Genomic DNA, 20,431 nt, shown 5'->3' with positions numbered 1-20,431 from the left:
ACACACACACACACACACACACACACACACACACACACACACACATGAACGTGCACACACACACACACAAGTGCATCCACAATTTGAGTGACCTCTCTGTCTGTGTCTTTCAAGGTTCCACAATAACTAATTTAAATTGCAATTCAATTTACAGTCTGATGAGTGTGGAGAACATTAACAGGCTGTGTGTGTGTGTGTGTGTGTGTGTGTGTGTGTGTGTGTGTGTGTGTGTGTGTGTGTGTGTGTGTGTGTGTGTGTGTGTGTGTGTGTGTGTGTGTGTGTGTGTGTGTGTGTGTGTGTGTGTGTGTGTGTGTGTGTGTGTGTGTGTGTGTGTGTGTGTGGGTGGGTGGGTGGGTGGGTGGGTGGGTGGGTGGGTGTGGGTGGGTGTATGTGTGTGTGAGCGTCAGTAACATGTCTGGGGCTTAATACCTGTTGGCCTCATTGAGCCTGTTGCCTGGACACAAGGCCTGGGCTGAGTGAACATGTATGCACCCTGTGGAAAATCCAAAGAAATAGAGATGAATCACCTCTGTACCAGCATCCAACCACACAGGCCTGCTGAGACACACACACACACACACACATACACACACATGCATACGCACAGTATGAGCAAGAAAGGTATGAAGAAAGTAGAGCATTTCTGCCTTTTTACACCTCCCAATATCTATCTGTGAACAGTTCTTGGTGAACTCACTTGGCCTTGTAGCCCTCGAAAGCTGCAGTAATAAGGTCAAGAAAGCACTTGAGGCTGTTACATGAAACACATTATGGATCTAATACCATCACATTTATAGTCTTTACTAGAAGTATGAATAGAATGTCAGAAAGGTGTGAGGACATTTCCTTCCAATTCCACTCCTGTGTCTTTGTTCACCTGTGTCTTTGTTCCACACTCTTTCTCTTTTACCTCTCTTTTTTTCTTTTGCTTTCCCCCCCCCCCTCTCTCTCTCTCTTTTTCAATCTTGTACACACAGACACAGGTGTTCTCACACACACATGCATGCGCGCACACACACACACACACACACACACACACACACACATTGCAGGGCACATCCTGCAAATCCCAGAGAAGAGAGACTGACCCACTTAAAAAGCTCAGAGTCCTCATGCATAACCAAGCACCGCTGTATGGAATCTCAATGATTAATTTATAATGTGCTTACTGTATCCCAGGAAGCATGCTAGAGATCATTATCATAATGCACAGCTCAGAGACACACAGAGAGAGAGAGGGGGGAGGAGAGAGGGAGGGAGAGAGAGGCCAGTATGAAGGTCTACTCCAACACCATGATGATGATTACTCGATGCCTTAGAGCCACTAAAAATAGGGACTCATCTCACTCTCAAAGTAAGTCCATCCTGCCTGCGCTGCCACTTGATCAACTCTTGTACTTTCCTGCCCCCTCTCTGATCCCCACACCTACCTCCCCCCCACCCACACACCCCACCTCTCACTCTCTGCCCTCTCTGTTTCAGTCAGTCGTTCTCCACAGTAAGTGATTCCAGAGTGGTTGGGTGTATGTAGAGCCCTCTGCTGCTGCCCAGGGGGTTTAGCTGTCAGGGCAGGGCCCGAGGGAGCAGGAGTGGTGTCAGGTGAGCTCACACACACACACACACACACACACACACACACGCACACACACTAAGCTGCTGAGAGTTGCCCAGTGATGGACGGGATAAGACTGGACAGGTTGACTCATTAATGCCCCCTGTAGTTCTCCCCCACACACGCTCTGTTAAAAGACAGACTGTTGATCCTCTGTGTGTGTGTGTGTGTGTGTGTGTGTATGTGTGTATGTGTGTATGTGTGTATGTGTGTATGTGTGTATGTGTGTATGTGTGTATGTGTGTATGTGTGTGTGTGTGTGTGTGTGTGTGTGTGCGTGCGTGCGTCCGTCCGTCCGTCCGTGCCCAGGTCCTGCCCACACCCTCAGTGAGGTGGTGATTGTGGCGCCACCCCAGAATGCCACGGTGGTGCAGGGTCGTCCAGCCGTCATGGAGTGCATGGCCCGGGGCCAGCCCCGACCGCTGGTCTCCTGGAGCAGACAAGGTACCCTCACACTGTCTCTCTCATCCCTCTTCACACACTCTCCTAAACACACTCACTCCAATCACCCACGAGATTCGATGCAGACGACGTCCCCTAGTGTGCTGAAAAACCTCTTAGTCTTCACTCTTCTTAATCGCGGCGCTCGACGAGAGAGAGAATGTGTTTGTTGTTTAATAAGACATCACGCTGGTCGCAGCACCGGAACATTCAGAGTAAATTGTCAACCGTTTTGGCCGACAAGCTGTGAAGGCGATGGGGTGTGATGAGTTTGGAGAAGCAGAGCGATCGTTCATGATTTGAATGTGTTTACTTCTAATTGTTTCTTTATCGACTGTTATCGAATGTCCTAAAAGCCTTTTTTTAACATACCGGTAAATGTACGCAGCGATAGAGAGAATGACATTTGGTGAAATTGTCGGGGAAAAAAACTGTCGGAAAATGACTTCTGCTGTCAGACGCTTGGCAGCTCTTCCTCTGTTAGCCCTCCACCTCTTCAGATGATGAGGATGTACCGACCTAGCCAAAACAAGCCTCTCTCTAGCCTGTGACAGAGGTCTCACAGTGCCACCCACTGGAGAAACCGGCTCACTGCAGGCCGATATCAATAACACTGCACAACAATGCCCTTGTGTCTTCTGTGTTTACCTTTCTTTCATCTGCTACTGTTTGATCTTGTCTTTTTTCCAATAATTGTCTTCTCTGGTCTGTTCTGTGCACACACACACACACACAGACGGACGGCCCATCGCCACGGATGTGGTTGTCCTCGAAACCAACCTGGTGATCCCGAACACGCAGCGTCACCACACAGGCGTCTATGTCTGTCGAGCCAACAAGCCCAACACCCGGGACTTTGTTATCGCTGCCGCAGAGCTGCACGTGCCAGGTGAGGAGAGGGGCTGGAGAACGGGTCCTGTAGAGATTCCACTTCTCGTCTTAACTCTTAGAGGGGCTTTTACACACGACAGGGGCTGACCCAAACCGAACAGTGCTGGCTGGGATATGCTCCTTTCACAGTGGATTTTCAAGCACTTTCTCATGTACTATGGGGGATGGATAATCAGGCCCAGCCCTGAACAGATCAGCTTGGTTCGGCCTAGCAATGTGAATTAGGGTTACGTTCCTCTGTCATGGTCCAAACCCTCCCTAAAAGACTCTCTCTCTCTCTCTCTCTCTCTCTCTCTCTCTCCCTCTCTCTTTCTCTCCCCCTCCAACTCTCCGTCCCCCAGCCCCTCCAGTGATCCTCCAGCCCCCAGAGACCGTGTCTCTCTCCAGGGGGAACACAGCCAGGTTTGTGTGCAACAGCTCCGGGGAGCCCCCTCCGGCCCTCCACTGGCTGAAGAACGGCCAGTCGGTCAGGTCCAATGGGCGGGTGAAGACCCAGAGCCCTGGGGTGCTGCTCATCAACCAGCTGGGCATGGACGACGCCGGCTACTACCAGTGCATCGCCGACAACAGCCTGGGCACAGCCTGCGCCACCGCCAAGCTGTCGGTCATTGTGAGGGAGGGGCTCCCCAGCGCCCCCCGCCACCTCTCGGCCACACCACACTCCAGCACCACCGCCCTCCTCACCTGGGGCCGGCCCGAGCACAACAGCGACCAGATCATCGGCTTCTCCGTGCACTACCAGCGAGCAGCAGGTGTGTGTGTGTGTGTGTGTGTGAGACTGTGTGTGTGTGTGTGTGTGTGTGTGTGTTTGACAGTGTGTGTGTATGCCTGTAGGTGTGCATTAATGCAGAAGATTATTGCATGCACAAACTTGTACTATGTCGGACATGTTGGTGCAGTTTTCAGATCCATATTTGAGGAGCAGCATCACATCATCTTCAACCCTAACCCAGGTCTCACCCAGTTTACAAGCAGAACTGAATGCCCGATTTTCAATGAAGCGTTGCTATTTACCAAGATGGTCGAAATCCCTTTTCAAATTCAAATAAAGCAGTTGAGTGTCTCCATTCAAGTTAATTCAAATGACTGTGTTGACGTTGTATCCGACAGGGACTGACAACATGGAGTACCAGTTTGCAGTGAACAACGACACCACAGAGTTCCACGTGAAGGAGCTGCTGCCTCACACCGTCTACACCTTCTACGTGGTGGCCTACTCCCCCATGGGCGCCAGCCCCCCCTCCCTGGCCGTCACCGTGGAGATGCTGGAGGACGGTGGGTAACACGATGTTGAGCCAGCAGACACTTCAGCTCCATATTGCCGCATGAAGAGGTGGTCGTCAAAATAATTCAACTGAGCTATGTAAAATAAACTATGATGTATAAACGGTTTAGTGGCCTTTTTCTCTGTTGTGTGCTTAGCGGTCCATCACAAAGTAGTACTGCGTCCCATTGCTCCACACAGCTGCTGAAGAACAGACGTGTGCACTTTCCCACATGGATTTAAATGGGAATGCATTGGCTTCCATTCCCATGCTTGGACCGAGCCTAAGCTTTTAAAGTCATGTGGAAAACTGCACAAGTGCATACTTCAGATGAAGGGTGGAGAATGGGCCTCAGCATTAGTCCATTGTCTGACAGACTGAATGCCCCCCCCCTCCACCTCCCCAGTACCCAGCGCCCCCCCTCAGCTGTCACTGCTCAGCACCTCCTCCACAGACATCCGGGTCATGTGGCTGCCCCTCTCCACTCTGCACAGCCGTGGAGCTGTCACACGCTACCGCATCGACTACTGCACACTGGAACAGGGTGAGCTCCCCCTGCTGGCTAGGAGGGCACACTGCCCAGTGTTAGATGGTATAGTATGTGCTCAATACATATACCGCAGCATCAAGACGGGCATGTGTCTGTGTATGCATGCATGTGTGCGTGCGTGCAAGCGTGTGTGTATGCAAGCATCTGTGGATGTCTGTGTTTTATCTCCGTGCAGCTAATTTCAATATCTGACATTCAATATCTGCTATTAATTACGCTGTCAAGTCACGTCTAGTCACGCTGTAAAGAGTTTGAAGCATCGATTTCAGAATGACAGCACAGATATGTTTAAATGTCAAGTAGTCGTTGTAGTAAGGTTCTATATAAAATACCATGGTTGAGAATTAAGGCTTCTATCTGTTTAGTGCAGTTAGGATTTATATCAGAGTTGAGAATAAAAGCGTATCTCATATAATGTATAGTGGTGGTTGTGCGTCATGGCCTTGAATGAAGCAAAACCTCTAAGTGTGTGTGTGGTCTGTGTCTGTGTGTGTGTGTGCGTGTGTTGTGTGCGTGCGTGCGTGTCTGTGTGTGTGTGTGTGTGTGTGCGTGTGTTGTGTGTGTGCATGCGTGCGTGCGCGTGTGTGTGCGTGCGCGTGCGTGTGTGCGCGTGTGTGTGCGTGTGTTGTGTGTGTGTGTGTGCGTGTCTGTATGTGTGTGTTGTGTGTGTGTATGTGATGTGTTTCTTGCAGTGGACCGTGTGTTCTCGGTGGAGGTGGGGGGGAATGAGACCCAGTTTACCCTGAGGGAGCTGCAGTCCAACAAGGCCTATCGCCTGAGGATGGCAGCGGGCACCGGGGCGGGCTTTGGTGTGCCGTCTGAGTGGGCTCAGCACCACACCCCCGCACACTTCAACCATAGCATGGGTAAGACACACACACACACACACAGGCATACCACACACACACACACACACACACACTCACACAGGCATACCACACACACACACACACACACACACAAGGAGAGAAGAATAGGTAATATTCTCACTGAAGAGGTCAGCATTGTTAGTTATCATGAAAAGAGAGTCTAGACGTATGGATGCAACCAGCATAGCCGGCCTCCAGAGACTGTTAGTGCAGCTGCTGCACATTGAAGCTGTTGCGGGCTCAAGGCTGTGTCACGTCATGCTGTGAATACATGCACCAGGCTGTGAATACATCTCCCCACAAGGGGATTGAATAGGTCACCATTGTCAGTTAACATGCGCCAACAGCTCTGGATCCACATATGTGACGCGATCTGGTGGAATGATCAAGGAGGGGGCAAAGTAATTTTTCTGTTTTTTACATATGCTTAAACTACAGATTGTAAGCTTTCAAATGATGTGTCATAGACATCGGGGGAAAATGTAAGACGACATGAGTATTTGAAACGTGTTAACCCTGAAAACCAAATCCTGAGAAAAATCCCTTCAAAGATTTGGGACTTTTTCACACCTTCACACAGGCAGGTAATGGGCGGTAACAATAGCTGGTCAACCCCACCCCCAACCACTCCCCCTCTAGATTGACAGCTATCAGCTGTCAATACCTGTCAGTGTTAGTCACTGGGTCAGACAGCTATAGTTATACAGCTATAACATTATTACCTAGCAAGGTATTACCTAAGCTAATTACCCAGCTTATTATTATTTATGGTTGTTGTAACTGTTATTGTTAGTCTTTTAATGATACAAAAAAGTCTTCAATCAGAATCAGAATTTATTTTACAGTACACAAGAATAAAAATATTTCGCTTTGGTTCTTCAACAAGGTACATAGTCACAATAATAAGTAATAAAGTGATAAGTATAAGTGATGGTAGTCGCACTACAGCAGAACAATAGTGCGACAAGCTGTGCAAAGTACAATCAGTGTGCAAACATTAGTGTTAGTCACTGGGTCAGATAGACTTTTCAAAGAGAACTTTACAGTACTTAGCTAGATATTGCTAACATTATCACCGAGCAATGTTATTACTGTAGCTAATTAGCCAGCTTATTATTATGGAGGCATTAAGAGTAATTTCCTGATGTCTTGTGCTGGAAATAGTGTAGTGCTCAGTAGTCAATGTCCAGCCTTATAGTTCAGTTTCAAGTTTCAAGTATAGTTGGAACTGAGAACATACAACAGACTATACACAGGTAAGCATGCAAGGTCTGTGAATTGACTATCAATAGATAATAAATCATGACACAGTTCAAAATGCTGTATCTATGCCCAACTGTTCTTGTTATTCAACAAAATATTGCCAGTGAGTTGTTGAGCTGCTGTGTCTGGTGGGGTGGGGGGGCATCAAAGCTGCAACAGAAGGAAGATAGTACATTAAAATATTGCCTACAGTTACTGGCACTCCATATTCATAAAATACTACCATACCATGTTCATAAAATAGCTAGCCTAATACATGACAATGATAATTACCTAAAGTGCTCAGAGTAGTGTGTTTGGCGTTAGCTAGCGGCTAGCTCTTTCATAACAAAGAAAGCAACAGATTTAAACTTTTAACATTTCTGTAATCTATTACACTTGACATGTTACAGTATTCCAGTATTACACACTGAACATGAGTCTTACACACAACTTTTACAACGTAGACATACTAACTGTACTTACAACTTAGACAGACATTTCCGAGCTACAATGCTAGAATGCTAACAACAATGGTGGCCAGGAACAATGTGCTTTCAGTTAGTTGCTAGTGGGTAATAATAAAGAAATGTCTAAATACACGAACACACTGGTTTCAACTAGTAACTAACTTAACTAACAAATGTGCTATGTACATAAATAGATTTGGCTCATAATAGATCTTACCTTACGAGTCAACAAACAAGCACTCTGCTTCCTGACTCCTCTCGTAGCCAAATCGATCGACCAATGAGAAACAACCTGGAACCAGTTCCTCCCCTCCCAGGAAGGGAGGATTTCTCAGGAGGATTCAGGCTAAAAATAAGCTTATTCTGTTGATTAAGTACACGTATTTAACTATCGTAAAACTGCTCGAAAAAATAACGAGTGGGTAGTTCAAAACCTTAACTTGTGTCTAGTGACAAAAAAACGAAATCAGATTTTTTTGGGTCTAAAAAACTTTGAACGCAAATTTGAAGCCTTTGCACTTTGCGCCCACATCGCAATTCGATGACGTTGCGTCACATATGTAGGGTCACATTGCGTCCCATGTGGGCGATGACGTTCAGCATTAAATGATAAAGCGAGTCAATGGTCAAGTGAGGAGCTGACCCTGGGCCTAGAGCAAAACAGACCAAATTCCAACAATTGACTGACAAGTTCATTTCATGGCAATAAAACTATTCTTATGTTCTGAACTCAGTTCTCATGGACGTTGGTTTGTGTCTGCTCCTCCCCTCCTTTTTCTTCCCCCCCTCCCAGTGATCTTCGCCCCCACCGAGCTGAAGGTCCGGGCCAAGGTGGCCTCCCTCCACGTCACATGGCAACCGCCCCCGCCCAATCACATGCAGATCTCAGGCTACAAGCTCTTCTGCCGGGAGGTGGACGTGGAGGAGCTGGCCAACGAGGAGAGTTTCGACAGTGACAAGGAGAGGGAGAGGAGGATGGAGGCTCACACCATCAACCTTCGCAAGAGGGTCACGCGTCATGAAGTCACCGGGCTGGGTAAGCCACCTCAGATGACCCAGACCCCCCCCCCCCCTGCCCCAGTCTTCCAGTGATCCACCCTTTTCCCCTGAAGTGGACACTTGTTCACTACCCCATGATGATTCAACATATTTTTTATTTTCTTTTACATTTTATCCATTTAGCAGATGCTTTTATCCGATTTACAATGACCGATTACAGGGATCGAGTCCCTGGAGTAATTTAGGGCTAATCTCTCCGTGTGTGTGTGTGTGTGTGTGTGTGTGTGTCATCAGTCCCTGACCGTCTATATGAGGTCAAGGTGTGGGCGTTTAACAAACAGACGGATGGCTACGCCGCAGGGTGGAAGGGCAGGACAGAGAAGCCTACCAGTGACAAAGGTGACGTGTGTGTGTGTGTGTGTGTGTGCGTGCGTGCCTGCATGCGTGCGTGTTTGTGTGCGTGTATGTGCGCGTGTGCGTATGCATGTGCGTGTGCGTGTGTGTGTGCGTGTGTGTATGTAAATATATGTGGGTGCACATGCAGGTGTGTGTTTGTGTACAAGTACATGGTGTTCCATCCTATAAATGTGTGTGTGTGTGTGTGTGTGTGTGTTGCAGTGCACCCTCAGGGGAACCCCCCTCCCCTGCCCCCCAGCAGTGTCAAAGCCCGGGCCAACAGCTCCACCTCCATCTGGCTGCGCTGGGAGAAGCCTCGGTTCAGCAACGTACGCATCATCAACTACACCGTGCGCTGCAGCCCATCCGGCATCAGGAACGCCTCACTGGTCTCCTACTACACCAGGTCAGGCCCCGTTCCAAACCCTCTCCTAGAGACTAACCCCACCCAGGGCCTAGGCACTAGTCCAGAGACCCATTCCAAACGTGTTTGCTTTACTATTTTGTACTTTCTCTGTGTTTTGAAGCTCCGCTCAGGAGATCCTCTTGGGGGCGCTAAAGCCCTACACCCGCTATGAGCTGGCGGTGCAGTCCAATGGAGTAGACGTGGTGGGCCCCTTCAGCGGTACTGTGGAAGAGTCCACTCTCACTGACAGTAAGGCCCATCTCTCTTAATGGGACAGTCCTATTCTGCTCATAATTAGAACAGCGTTGTCGGGTGGTAACCTATGGGTAGAAAATGTGTGTAAGGCTGCTTGTCTGTGTCTGTGTCTGTGTCTGTGTCTGTGTGTGTGTGTGTGTGTGTGTGTGTGTGTGTGTGTGTGTGTGTGCGTGTGTGTGTGCCTGTGTCTGTGCGTGCGTGTGTGTGTGTGTGTGTGTGTGTGTGTGTGTGGTTGAACGACCGTGATTGAGGCAGGTGATCTGAGAGGATTAATAGTTGGAGGCGTAGTGAGATAATTGGCTATAATTACATGCCCAGATGGACGTGGCCCTGTGGTTGGCCGAGAACTCTCTCAGCCTGTCAATCAGATCAGCCACGTGGGAGGGAGGGAGGGAAGGAGAGAGGGATGGGGTAGGATGGGCGGCCATTCAAGGGATTCATTACCAGAGAAACAGCCAGTACCCCAAAGCTGTACGCACCCTATCCCCATCCTGCCCTGCCACAGTGTCACCTGAGCCCCACCAGCCCCTGCTCTGAGCCCCAGGTGGTAAAGGCATCATAATGCCATGATGTCCCAGAGGGGCGGCCCTGAGGTAGGGCACACCTGCCACACACAAAGCCTGTGTCCCCTGCCCGCTGTGCCTCATCGTTTCTGGACTATAATTGCTGAGCCCCCTTTCCCTCTTCCCTCTCTCTCTTGTGTGTGTGTGTGTGTGTGTGTGTGTGTGTGTGTGTGTGTGTGTGTGTGTGTGCAGGACCCACCACGCCCCCGGCAGAGCTCCAGCTGAGCGCCCTGGATTCGTCCTCTGTGCTGGTGACGTGGCGCCCTCCGGTGGAGCCCAACGGCATCATCCTCAGCTACAGGATCCTGTACAGCAGCAACCTCAGCCAGCCAGACCACCTGTGGAACAACCTCTCCCAGGATGGTGGGTGTCCTGCCTGCCTGTCTGTCTGTCTGTCTTTCTGTCTGTCTGGATATGCAGCCTAATGACTTTCTCTGTTTCTTTCTCCCTCTCTGTTTCTCTCTCTCTCCCTCCCTCTCCCCCCCCTCTCTCTTTCTCTCTCCCTCTTCTTCTCCCTCTCCCCCCTCTCTCTCTTTCAGGGACCATCACTAGTGTGGAGCTGCAGGGTCTGACCAGCGGGATGCGCTACTTCTTCAAGATGGGAGCGTCCACAGAGGTGGGGGTGGGGCCCTTTTCCCCAGTGAAGGAGGTGCACACTCCTCCCCAAAAATATGGTGAGTGTGAGTTTCTACTCGCTGTCTCTACCTCATAACTCCACTTCAGCTTCATCCATCAACTTCTATTAGACTTCTGACGTCTTCAGCCTTCTGTCTGGCTGAACAGCATACCCTGATGTACGACTTCAACCTCTGATGAACAAATGCAGGGAGACTGATGTATATGCATGGTTTTTGATACCATTCCTCATTCCATTCCATGCATTAGAATGAGCCCATCCTCCGATTTCTGCCTCCACCAGCCTCCCCTGGTTAGTTCCAGAGGGAATGCCTAGGCTTCACTTGTGTGCAGGTTTAAGAGCCCAGTCTCACCCAGCTGGTTCAGGAAGGTCACCCACACACCTGAGCATTAGAAAGACAGTAGGAGTATTGTATTTTGGTTCTACAGGGCTCCAGTCATTTTTTTAGATGCAGTCTCTGAGTCTAAATGAGGTAGAAAGTGGCTAGTGGGTGGGCGGGAGGAGAGAGAAAGCACCATCTGTCTTCTCTCCTAGTCTCCGCTGCTTGCCAGAGATACGCCCATTACTGAAGCTCAATGAATAATATCCCATCTGGATGTGTGAATTGGTTCCTACAGCACCTGGCCCAGAGAATGAATAGATATTTGGGCTAAAGTACACTTTCTTTTTTTTAGGATAAGTGTGCTTCGACTTTAAGTGCACTATAAATTGTCAAAAGTTCGATTTGGGTTTGAAAGTTTGAATGAATGGGGTCAGTACTTGGGGTGGAATAGTGAGTTAGTAGACACTGTGTATCCTCCACCAAACCCTATGTTTCTCACCCTCCATGCATGTCTTGTTCTGTGCAGAGCTGGACATCCATGCAGTAACAGGCATCATAGTTGGTGTGTGTCTGGGATTGCTGTGTATCCTTCTCTGCATGTGTGTCAGTTTCCGCAATGGCAAAGCCAGGTAAGACCAACTTTCCCCAGTTAATGTTTGTGTGGGTGTGGTTGTGTGTGGGTCCGTGTGCGTACGTGCGTGTGCAGGGGTTTGAGCAGAGAGACAGGCATATGTTGGGGAGTGTGTTTCAAATGACAAAGTGTCATGGATGGTTGCTCTTGGTCTATAATAAAGCTTTCCGGTTCATGAGCAGAAACGGGGAAAAAACAAACAAAACGCATGTTTGCAGAGATTGTGTTTGGCAGTGGGAACATTAAAGTGATTTAAACAGCCGTTGTGTTATGAGATTTGTTTTCTATTTGCGGTTAGGATGACTGCCGATGGAGGCCCTTATCTGTATGCTGCACATTTGACATTTCATACAAAATAACTTTGACTAACTTTGCTTTGATTCACATAAATGGTTTGATTTCTATGTTGGTAATTAGCTTCTGTCCAGTTGATTGCTGGTGTGTTTCTGTCTGTGAATATTAAATCGTCACACTTTGATTTTCATGAAAGGTTATGACAATGAATTGCTCCTGTTCATATTGAACATCAAATACCAAACCCACCAAAGGTTTCCCGAAAGCATTGTAGCTTAAACACTCGTTTATGAATTTGAACATCTGTTAAATTAAAGTGCTGGAGAATCGGCCTGGACAGTGAGACAAGACTGTACAAGAGATAAAGTACTCCTTTAACTACAAACCTTTCAGGAACCTGACCCTAGTTAATGATTGTGGTTGATGTGTTCATGGATCGTGATATCATCCCTAACCTTTATGTCCCTCCTTCACTGCTCTCTCCCATGTGACCAGAGAGGTGTCTGGGGGGCTAGACTCCACTGCGCTCTCCCCCCAGTACCGCCGGGGGGGGCGGCCTGTGCCCACCACTGTGCCTGGGTGCAGTGACTGCCACGAGCTGGAGACCTTGATGCCCCCGGGCAGCCAGGACCCCGCCCCACCCCTCATGGAAGCCACAGAGGAGCAGAGCCTCATGGGTAATGCTGGAGTCGGGGATGATGCAGACTCCAAGGTGAGGAAGTGTAGAGGAGGTGGTTTGGAGTCACATGCTCTTGATGGGTAGCCCTGCCTGAGACATGTCAACTCAAGTGTGGCCCTAGGACCTTGAGGATAACCTATTGGTCTAATGGTGTACGATTGGTTCTTCCACACGGGAGACACAGGTCTGTCGCAGCAATGAGACTTGGGAACACCACCACTAGTGTGCCCTTGACTAAGGCACTTAGACCAGGAAGACTGTCCCTGTAATCTCTAATTGTCTGCTAAATGGTAAAATGTAAATGTAAATTGTTATATTGAACCGCTGAAGGATATTTGTCTGAGTTTGGTAAACTAGGTTGTTTATGCGGTTTAGGATGAGTCTCAGAGTGTGTCTTGTTCTTTGCCCAGGCTGCTTGGAATGGGTCAGTTAGTCGTAACTGGGCTAACAGGATCACCAGGTACAGAGACACCATCACAGAGGACTCACCCAGTCTCATCAATGGAACTCTGGACATGGCCAAGGTGTGTGTGTGTGTGTGTGTGTGTGTGTGTGTGTGTGTGTGTGTGTGTGTGTGTGTGTGTGTGTGTGTGTGTGAGTGAGTGAAAGCTGAATATCTAGGAATGATATATTGCATACTGTACCAGCATCTTCTACTCTCATCAGTCCTCTCTCCACTCATAGTCCAGGGACTGTTTGACCTGGCAGTACTGTGGCTTGATATGACCTTGTTGTGTTTCAGGGTGACCCAGAGGACAGGCTGGGCTCCCTGCTGTGCAGTAACCAGGTGGAGGCCGAGGTCATAGTTCACTCGGAGCTGTCAGACCCAGAGAGGGACCCGGAGGCGGACAGCGATGAGGAGGGGGGTTCTCAGGGCACCAGGGGACCCTCGTCAATGGAGGGGGCATGCTCCCCGTTCCAACAGCCTACTGCCCAATCACCTCTACATCCAGGAGAGGAGTCCCCAGAGACACAAGCGCTGCCCAGGCCCCCCCCACCCAGCCCCGCTCCCACTCTGGAGCCTCTGTCTAATCAGAACGGGCAGCTGGAGGGCATGGGCCTGGCAGCCCAGTTGATTGGGGACACGATGGGGCGCCATCACCAGGGGGCGACAGTGGTGGGGCTCACCAACGGCTTCCACTCCCCCAAGCTCCCCTTGCGGCCGGGCGTGGAGACCCTGGAGAACGGGGACTCCAGACACTGCCCTCCCCCAGGGAAAGCCCTCCACTCAGGGCTAGCCCAGTCCTCTGCTCCCTTCGTCAGCTCCGGCCTTGTCCTCTCTACCTCAGCTGCGCACAGCTAACTGTGCCTACAGCCACTGCAGGAGGAGAACACCCCCACCCCGCCCCCCCACCCCCACATCTTTCTTTTCCCCCACATGGCGAACCCAATCCAAGCATTCTTTTTACCCACCTCAGAATCTTATTTTCCTCGTCCGTGGCTCAGTTTTATAGGTTCTTTTGAATCCATTGTTTTATATGTGTATATATACAGTCTATATTTTTAGTGCTAGTGTGTATGAGTATATGCATTTTTGTGCATTTGCAGCAGTACGGTATGTAACCTGTGGGACTTGGCTGCGTTCAGACAGGTACAGACTTCTTCTACTCACATGAAGGAAACAGATTGAAGCATTGACTATTCCCACAGTCTGGGGCATTGTTCAGTTGTACTCTCAGTATGAGCATGCTTGTGTGGATCTTACATGGATAGAGGAGCAGCACTTGATTCAGTACCATGGAAGATGAAGATGGAGGTGAATCTTGACCACCCAGCTCTGACCCTCTCTCCCTCTCCCCCTCTCCCTCTGGCTCCTCTCAAATGACTGAGGTTTTTGTCTCTTGGCTTTATGGTATGGATGCTGTCCCGGCACCATGAACAAAGCCTTATATTTACACACTCTGAGAGTGCGGACCGCCTGTCTCTCTCTCCAGCCTCCTGCTGTCTCAGGGTCCTCACACACATAAACACACGCACACACACACACGCACACACACACACACACACACACACACACACACACACACACAGACACACACATCCACTCATGAACAGAAAGGTTTCTTTTTTTTCTATTGCATTCACATTGATGAACATACATCTGTCTCTACACACACACACACACACACACACACACACACGCACACACACACACACACACACACACACACACACACACACACACACACACACACACACACACACACACATTCCCTGACTGGAGCTTGGGGGTCTCAGGTGCCTAACATTTTAGGCGCATTTATATAACCTCTGTATATTTATATAGATGATTATATTCAATACAAATAGGAAAAATATGTCAAAATAATGAAAAAGGAAAAAGGTCAAGGCAATTGTAAAAAATAATAATAATAAAGAAAAGAAAAGAAAAGGAAAAAAAAAGGCAAAAAGGAAACAATATGATGGAAACACATTCAGTATGTGTACTATTGATATAGGTTGCATTCTTTTGGGGGTAGGACTAGGTGATGACAACAACACACATCTTACCGGATGCTTCTCCTGGTTTTGCTCCCAGTAAACAGCACTACCTCATTTCTTTACAGGATGGTTTGTCGGTGTGATTTTATTAAGTGTCGTGCGGATAGCACCTTTTAAAATCTGTTTTTTAAAACTGGTCTGATTAATAGCCTTCGATACTCACAGAAATAACAGCCTGTTCTCTGTCTGTTCATTCATGTATAATAACTACATCAAAATGATACCTCTGGTACGTCATTATCTTGGTTCACTGTTTACACCCTCATGTCATCTAGTTGATTCTCTCGCTCTTGCTTTCAAATTCTGTCCACCAAAAAGTAAAACCTAGCCTTTGTGACACCAACTTTGGAAGAGACAAAACATTGTTAATTCAACATATACCTCATCACTTGTGTCCAAGGGTCAATATTGCAGGGGTTTCGATTGGCACGCTGACTGTGTGACCGTTAGACTGGCTTGAAAGACTTACTGTAGATGAGCAACATCCCCCACCCCGCATTAACTCTGTTTCCTACTGGGGGACAGCCTTCACCTCTGTACATGATGTCATGATCACTCATCCCCTCTCAGGTGGCTCTGAACTCCTGTTGGGGAGGGTGAGGGTTGTGGGGGCTACCTTGGAAACCACTTCCATGTGTCAGAAACATTTCCACACCTGTCTACTGTATGGATGTATTTCTTACTCTCACCAGCGTAAGGTCTGTTCTGACGGAAATGTAAATAGCCTGTCTTCTATTCTGACAAACACAATGTCTCGTTGTTGTATCGCTGCTGTGGAAAGCCTTCTCCCAAGACCCTCTTACACTTTCAATCATTTTTAAACAAGACGTTGTTTCGAATGTATTTCAATTATTTTTATCAAGCAAAAGGCAGAAGACAGACGTTTTGAATTCTCACAAAACATCTCATTGAGGTAGCAACTACAGCTGTCGTCATAGGAACTAGACTGAATGTGTTCACTCTTGATGAGGTATTCAGTAGGTGTTTGTTTGAAGCAGGGTGAGCCGACATCAGGGGGAGTTGCCGTGAGTAGACATCTGAGGATGGGCTCATTGTAATGTATAGAATGGAATGACGCGTCAAACACACCTGTTTCCTCATTCCATTCTATGCATTACAATGAGCTGGTCCTCCGATTTCTGCCAGTGAAGGCCACCAGGCTCCACTGGCATAGACTTACTCGTACATATGGGGCTTCTATTAACAAAGGACCCAACATCAAGTGTTATTGATTGTTCAGTCAGTAGAATGCCTTTATATAAGTCCAGAAATAGGCATATAGTATAGTAGCAAAAACATTCCAATTTAACAATTAAAACAGACCTCCACTCAGGGTCAGTCATGCAAATTGTCAATATTTTTTCTCATCCAATAACTATTATGTACATGAAAAGCCCCATAGACTCCCAGTCTGTCCTCCATGCATACATTGGGCACGTACTGTAATCAGTTCCTCTGTTGGATTAGTGAGTAAGAGCATGTGGATTTCAAAGGGGCATAATATATTGTAGGCTTTCTTGGTACATCAAGGTTCTGAAGATGCTGTAAAGGATTTGGAGGTGATGGATTATAGAATATTATATTGTATTCAGTACATCTTTGTTTAAAATAGGGTATGCATGCCTATATGAACAGATTGTAACAGGAAGAGTAAAACAGGTTTACAGTAGTATGTGCTCCTGGTTGGTGGTCTCGCTCTCTTTCTCCAGAGAAGAAACCCTCATCTTCAGTCCTTCTGACCTAGTGGGAAGAGTAGATCGTACTTTTGTTTGAAGTACATCTCTTTCTTCAGGTAAACCTTCTTAGCCAATTACAATACATATTAGTCATTGTGGACACAAACATCATCAAATCAATCATCATTTTCAATAAATTGAACCCTGCTGAGAAGTACTCATTGAGGAGGTGGTTACGTGTTGATTGGAAGGGGTCCATCCATAACACTATGGGTTGAGTGGGACTGTATAGGACAGCTGCGATAACTACCAATAATGAACTGAGTTAAGCTGTGAAGAGCTAGCTGTTAACAGTTAATTCTCGGTTCTGTATGTATTGTATTTTGACATTAGAAGTGTTTGAAGTTCTCAAAGTTCTCACATTTCTGCAGAAGTGTTGATTTTTAAATCTCCATGTTAGTTTTAGCTCTGTTTCAAAGTCTTACTCAAGGGGCACCTATTGCAGTGTATTTGTATGCTCTGAGGGACATTGAAGATGATTTGTATGCTCTCAACATTGAAGATATGATAATGATGATGATGATGATAATATTAATAATAATAATAATAATAATAGTATTAACCTGCCTCCAGCAAAACGATTGTGTGCAATCATTTAAGGAAATCATTTAGGCCTAAGTTATTATATGTTTTACCATTACCTTTTAACAAAAGACAGTCTTCTGTAGTGTTTGCGTTTTGGCCAGAGCAAGCAGGTATGCTCTATGCACAACATCTTGTTTCTCAAAGTGCTGCACATTATTTAAATGACAGCATCGACTGCATCCTCCTTTTTTTATTCAAACTTTTACAAAATAGAATACCTCATTTGTCGTCGGTGACTTGTTAATTTGATAACGATCATTTTTCTTAAAGCTGCATTTATGTGAGATGAATAAAGAAGTTATGTTTATATACGTTTCGGGAGCCAAGCTTGTAGGAGAAGACATGATAGATTGTCTTGTTTTACCTCAGTGAGAAATGTCACTTTTTAAAGTGAATTTCTTTTCAGCTGGAAGCATAAACCCTAGGGGTGTGGGTGGGTGCAGAGCAGGGCAGGGAGGATGTGGGAGATGACCCCAAGGTGATCCCTGTGATATCAGTGCCAAGTGAAGTGACAAGGACAAGGACTTGATTGTTGACCAGATAGTCCACCTGCACCACTTACAGTACCTCTCAGTGCAGACGTTTAATGTAGTAGAATAATTTAATGTAGAATACTGTTCTCTACTCAGGTGCCCTGTCTTTGCATAAAACTGTAGAGGAAACATGCCAGCATATCCGACTCGGACGCATGTCATTTTGTTTGTCAAAAACAAAAAAGAAACTCACTTGTCCTCCTGAAAACAAACAAAAAATTAAACAAAACACTGATGCACAGAAAACAATGCTTTTAGCTTTTTAAGAAAACAAAACAATCAATGTACTGCCTTTCTGGCTCTCTCTCTGTGTCCTCTGGTGCTTCGTGGTGAGCTGCCTTGTCCAGTAAAACGTCACATTTGTGCATTTTGTACTTCTTCTCCTTCTTCTTCTTCTTCTTCTTCTTCTTTACCAGCTGAACTGTGCTTTTATTCAGAATGTCCCAGCACAGAGACTCTGGTCATGTGCCACCAGCAGAACTCTGCTGTCCATCAATGTCATCATTGTGATGTATGACACTTCAATTATGTCACACAAGTTACAATATCATCAGTCCCCCCCCCTTGTCGTTGGAGCACTTGTCCGCTATGGCACTTCTGTTTCCTTCATATTTGTATGTGTGCAGTGTCTTGAAAAGCTTTCCAATGTTAAAAGTAGGAATAGCATGTTGGCAGTGAAGTCACTGCATGACAGACGCGAGGGTCCCTTGGAGTAAGTTGGGTGCTACGGTAACGTTACACGTTGGGCTCTGCTTCGATGCTCTCTCTATTCTCTCTGACATCATGGCCAGCATCACTAACGAACACACTTGTCCATCACTACAAACATAGCCCTACCTGATGTTGTCGACATCAATTTTTTGCACATTACTATGTCTTCCCCATTTATGCATTCCTACATCGTTTAAAAGTGTCATGGAAGTTGGGGGCCATGGGCAACTTTAAGACTGTGAAATCGCTAATTTTAAGGTGTGCAATTCACTGAATATGAGATGTTTTGGAGTTTATGGTTAAGTCAGTGTTGGCCATGTTGAAATGTGTTAGTTACAGTGGAGGGCTTATGCAGTGTGGTGGACATGGGTGACTTAAGTGATCTTGGTTTTTCTAGAACTTTATCTACTGTGGTCCACTTTTGTGAACTTTTCAAAACTCACAGCAACTCAAGATGTCTGCGCAAAACTACTCTTATGTAAATAAACATCTTAATAAAGAGATGAAGATAATTTGGCAAAGTTGGTCTGATTATTTTTTTTAACCCCTTTGGCCCTCTGTGTTAATTTGGTTCCACAAGGTTTCCACTTTATCACCGACTGTGACCAATGAAGCACCGGTATGGATTCCCTTGGAGTTGTTAGTCTCCCTTACAGTCTCCTTATATGGTTAAAATCAGTGGTGGCTGGTGGAGGTAGATATCAGAGGACAGGTTAATTGTAATGCATGGAACGGAATAAGGTGGTATCACTGTGCAATGAGCCCGTCCTCCGATTTCTACCTCCATCAGCCTCCCCTCCATTGAGCCCCAGCTCTGACAGTCCTTCAGCACAAGGTTGTCCCAGGGAGCATGCTGGGACCATAGAGTACAGTACAGTACCACCAAAGAAGGGATGCCATCTGAAAATGCTTTCAATGTAACACAGATGGTTTCAGAAACATAAGTACCCATACCCTTAGGGTGTGTTCTCACTAGAACATTTGCTTCACTTTGAATCAAAGTTTTGGATAATATTTGCTTTGCTCTGCGTCGTTTGGAGCTGTGAGAACGTGCATTCGAAGTCGCTCCCGGAGCGAACAACCGGCGCATGCTCCGCTTGAAAAGGGTGGTTTCGCTCCGGTTAGAAACGACGCATCGAGGCTGTCCATAGGAAAACAACAGCGCATGCGTGTTGATTTGGATAAGAGCGGGACGAACGGGCAGATCTATCAATCTATCTATCGATCGTTCATTCATCCTAATCTGTAGCCTACATTGCTCTAAAAAACCTAGAAGACCATTCCCGTGTTATGTTGGGCGCGCACCTCTCGAATTCAATGCAGCTATATGGACTAGGCCTACTTTACGTACGTCCCAGGACAGTCCCAAGGCAGTCAACGTGTCGGTGGGCATTCAGTCGGCGTGTGTGTGTGTGTGTGTGTGTGTGTGTGTGTGTGTGTGTGTGTCACAAGCTCGCTGCATGTGGAGACCCCCGGTAAATGAAAGCTCGCAGCTGTCTCTAGATCAAGTGCGTGTGTTCTCCACTCTCTGCCGTTCATAAGAACAGCCCATCACTTGTTTGTTTGTTTGTATGTAGGCCTATTTATTTATTTATAAATGGTGGTGAAGATCTATTTCCCGCTCATGCTCGTATTGATCTTGATTTGCCATTATCTGGCACCAAAAAACAAAAAGAAGCACCAGTAGGGCGAACGCCATATGTTGTTGTGGGTCCATCATTCGTGTCTGTTGAATTCCCTCTACATTTTTCTGACCAATCAACTACCACGTCTGTTGCTTCCATTGCGTATGTTACTTAGTTTACATAAAGGGCTGTGAGAACGCAAATCAGAGAAATAATG

General features: G+C 47.0%; 1 protein-coding gene across 1 annotated transcript in view; it reads left to right on the top strand.

Annotated features, from left to right (window-relative positions):
• The window catches only part of igdcc4 (immunoglobulin superfamily, DCC subclass, member 4), a 74,581-nt gene extending 55,490 nt beyond the window's left edge, over nt 1-19,091 (top strand). Inside the window, exons 5-20 of the mRNA XM_080539882.1 lie at nt 1,922-2,056; nt 2,790-2,942; nt 3,286-3,696; nt 4,055-4,219; nt 4,616-4,753; nt 5,452-5,625; nt 8,134-8,376; nt 8,634-8,738; nt 8,958-9,141; nt 9,263-9,390; nt 10,152-10,322; nt 10,499-10,633; nt 11,445-11,547; nt 12,339-12,555; nt 12,933-13,046; nt 13,265-19,091. Coding sequence (XP_080396008.1) covers nt 1,922-2,056; nt 2,790-2,942; nt 3,286-3,696; nt 4,055-4,219; nt 4,616-4,753; nt 5,452-5,625; nt 8,134-8,376; nt 8,634-8,738; nt 8,958-9,141; nt 9,263-9,390; nt 10,152-10,322; nt 10,499-10,633; nt 11,445-11,547; nt 12,339-12,555; nt 12,933-13,046; nt 13,265-13,825 — 3,137 coding nt within the window. The 3' untranslated portion in view covers nt 13,826-19,091. The remainder of the gene's footprint in view (nt 1-1,921; nt 2,057-2,789; nt 2,943-3,285; nt 3,697-4,054; nt 4,220-4,615; nt 4,754-5,451; nt 5,626-8,133; nt 8,377-8,633; nt 8,739-8,957; nt 9,142-9,262; nt 9,391-10,151; nt 10,323-10,498; nt 10,634-11,444; nt 11,548-12,338; nt 12,556-12,932; nt 13,047-13,264) is intronic.
• Nucleotides 19,092-20,431: the final 1,340 nt, after the last annotated feature.

The sequence above is a fragment of the Nansenia antarctica genome, assembly GCF_963989245.1.
Source record: "Nansenia antarctica genome assembly, chromosome: 9".
Lineage (NCBI taxonomy): Eukaryota > Metazoa > Chordata > Actinopteri > Argentiniformes > Microstomatidae > Nansenia > Nansenia antarctica.
The sequence above is the reverse complement of the archived record's forward strand: the minus strand, read 5'-3'. Positions and strand labels throughout refer to the sequence as shown.